The 3,281-nt window shown below is 68.7% G+C and overlaps 1 protein-coding gene across 1 annotated transcript in view; it reads right to left on the reverse strand.

Moving 5' to 3' along the window:
- SYT8 (synaptotagmin VIII) overlaps window positions 1-3,275 on the reverse strand; it is a gene marked incomplete at its 3' end in the record, with an annotated part of 5,263 nt that extends 1,988 nt beyond the window's left edge. Inside the window, exon 1 of the mRNA XM_014533107.1 lies at window positions 2,782-3,275. Coding sequence (XP_014388593.1) covers window positions 2,782-3,213 — 432 coding nt within the window. The remainder of the gene's footprint in view (window positions 1-2,781) is intronic.
- Between the last annotated feature and the right edge of the window lie 6 nt (window positions 3,276-3,281).

Below are 3,281 nucleotides of genomic sequence, written 5' to 3' on the forward strand. Positions count from 1 at the left end.
AAAGTGCTGGCTTAGCTGCCACAGGCCTGGCCTCCTGGCCACCTCCCCGCCCCCAGCCCTGGCCAAGCAGGCTGGGCCTCCCGGGCCTCCCTGCAGACCCCTCTCGTCGCAGAGCCTCCTCCTGCAGGAACCCCGAGATCCCAAGGGGTTGTTGCCTGGGGACCCCCCTTGTCCCCCCATTTCCCCGGTCTGCATGTTACACAGGAGGAGCTGATTCACGCGTGAACCGGCTCTGGGTCACCTGAGAGCATGGTGAAGGGGGCTCAGTGGGGTCATGGGGGGAGCAGGGGGGAGCAGTGGGGTTGCTGCCGGTGGGAGCTGGTCTGAGCAAGCTGGGGCTGAAGGTGCGTTCCTGGCACGGGCGGGCGCGGGGCCAAGGCACCTGGGAGGGTGCGGTGGGGCCGGCAGGCTCAGGGTGTGTCTGGGAGCGGCCCGAACATTCCTCACAAACTGACTCAGCAGCTCGCCGCCCAGACCTGCCTCTCTGCCACCCTTAGGCGAGGGGGTAGGAAGGAGGGCGGGCCGGCGCAGCCACCTGCCGAGGGCCTGGGGAGGGAGCGCACCTGGCCAGGCTGGCTCCTCCCACCCAGCATTCCATCTGGGGGCCCTTTGCCTGGTAGTGTGCGCCCTGACCCTAGGCCCACGGGCAGGTCCTCCTGGGCCCCTCTCCTCTGGGGAGCCCTGACAGCAAAGAGGCACCCTTCCTCCAACCTGGGGCTCCCCCTTTTTGCCCACAAGAGCCTGGCACCCCTCTTGCCACCCCCTCCAGAAATAACCAGGCATGTGGGCCAGATCCCCTCCTGCTGCAGCCCCACCAGCCTGGCGCTGAGCTTGCTGAGGGACCGACAGGGGCCCACATGGTCCTGCGATGACCCCCACATACGCTCATCAATGCCTCGGTCCCCGATGGCTGGGCAGAGGCAGCCCCACTCCCAGAGCCAACCCAACCCCTGGACGCTGAGAGGGGGTGTGCCTCCCGGGCCTGGCTCTGCCACCCTCAGGGCTGGTCCCGGTGGTCACAGCACAAAGAGGGGACACGGAGGGGGCTCCGTGCGATGCCTGCCTTGAAATTCTAACCATCTTTGAACAAGAGGCTACATGTTTTCCACACACACCCCCTCCCCAAGGCAGAGTGCCCGGTGGCCCCTGTGGGCCTGGGGCGGCCCGAGAGCCGGAGGGTCCCTCGGGGTCCCTGGAGCCGCACGGGGGAGGCCACAGGCAGAGGCACCAGCTCCCCTGTGGAGTTCCAGTCTTCCCTTTATAAACTGTCAGATCCCATGTGTATTCTGGAGTCAAAATAGCTGCCTCCAGGTTTTTACGGCGGAGAATTCGGCATCAGTGGTCAGCACACTGTGTGTGCACACGTGCATGCGTGTGCGTGGGGGGGTGTGGATGCACGTGTGTGTGTGCGTGTGCAGGCCTCTCCCCTGCCCTGTCTTGAGGGCGTCCTCGCCCAGGTTAGGGCAGGGGCGGGGCGGGCACAGCACAGGATCTGGTGCTGCTGGCCCAGGAGGGTTCCTGAGCTGATTGCTGCTGAAGGCTGCCCCCTCAGGACCGCAGGAGATGCCTGGGAGCTGGCCCGAGAGGATCATGGGACCCTCGGGATCCTGGTCACAAGCCCAGAGGCGCCCGGAAGCCTGGGGAGCCACAGGGTCCCTCAGGACCGCAGGGTCCGCCTGGTGGTAAAGGTTCAGGCAGGACCAGAGCCACCAGGTGGCGCCGTCTGCTCCTTGGGCCCGGCTGGCGGCCAAGGTCCTGCCTCTGGTCCTGGGGCTCCTCTGGGGGGAAGCGTGCAGGTGCCCGGGCAGGCAGGCAGCCGGAGGGGGCCCTCACAGGCCCGGTGAGGTCTGCTGGGGCCCCCCCTTCCCCAGCCCGCCATGCTGGGCTGCCTCGGGGTGGGGTGGGGGGGTCCTCCCTTCTGGGAGGCAAGGAGGCCTCCCTGCGGCCTTACTCTGGCCGCGATCGCGGTGGCCTGCCTGGGGAACCCTCACTAGGGGCTCCCGCCGGCTTTCCCGGAGAGGGAGGCTGGCACCTCCTCTCCAGTCTCCTTCCAGCCGCCTCTGGAGGCTCCCGGAAGCCCCCGCAGACAGCGCCCGGCTCTCTCCTCCCGGACCCTGGCGGTGTGTCCGCACGCAGGCCCGGCTGCTCCTGCTGCCCCGTGCCGACCCTCCCCCTCCCATCCCCACCCCACGGGACCCTCAAAGGCTGCATGAGCTCCACCTCCGGCAGGAAGCCCTCTCTGGTCACCCCTGCGCTTGGGCCGGCCCTGACGTTGGTGCTGGGTTCCTCCCCGGGTCCTCTCCCAGGCGCCCGGCAAAGGGCTGTGGGGTGCCCTCCCATGGACTCCCCGGTCAGCCTGGATCATACCTGTCAGAGCCACGCTAACTGTCCAGCTGGGACTCTCTGCTTTGATAGGAGTGTGTTCCTGTGGGCCTTCCTCGGGAAGAGCGAGGTCCCCCCAAATGTCGGAGTGGCAGCCCCCAGGGGCAGTGTGCTCTCACCTGGCGCCTGGCCCTGTGGCCCGCCCAGCCTCCAGGCCTCCCCCGAACCCGGGCACCCGCAGGCGGTGCTCAGAGGCTGCGGTTGGAGCCCTCGCTCTCCGCCTCCAGCGATAAGAGTCTTGGTGGGTGAGAGGGTGTGGAGGCCGGGCTTTGGGGAGCCCCACCTCAGGCCCGAGCTGTTGGCCCTCAGGAGCCGGAACTCCCTTGGGAGGAGGGCACCACCCGAGCCCCAGGACCAGGCATCTGGGCCCACCCCATCCCCAGGGGCCCCCGGGGGCACCTCCGGTCCTCCCATGGGACTTGCTGAGGGGCGACGGAGGGGGTCCTGAGTCGGGAGCAGGTCAGTGTTGGAAGGACGATGGCTTTCTGGTGCCGCTAGAACCACGCGCACAGAGCCGGTGCCAGCAGGTGAGCTGCGGGCACTGCTTGTGAGGCCGCCTGGTGAGCGGGCAGGGCTGTGGGCGGCACCCGCCCCGGGCCACTTGCAGGGCCTCCTGGTGCCCAGGCTCCTGGAGCCCAGAGAAGCCTCCCGAGGCCTTTTGCACGGAAGCCTCCCCCGCTGGCTGGGCTGGCCGGGTCCCCAGGGAGCGTCACTGGGCCCAGCTCCACCTCGGGCTCTGGCCAGTTTCTCTGGTCCAATCACTCTGGGTGAGGTCCCTCCCCGGGCCCAGCACTGGGCACCTCCCGGGCCAGGGTGTCTCTCGGAAGCCATTTCGGGCTGGTGGCCAGACGAGGGCTGGCTACTGTCTCACCGGGCCCGGGCACTGCAGGCTGCCGGCC

The sequence above is a fragment of the Myotis brandtii genome, unplaced genomic scaffold (genome assembly GCF_000412655.1).
Source record: "Myotis brandtii unplaced genomic scaffold, ASM41265v1 scaffold940, whole genome shotgun sequence".
Taxonomy (NCBI): Eukaryota; Metazoa; Chordata; class Mammalia; order Chiroptera; family Vespertilionidae; genus Myotis; species Myotis brandtii.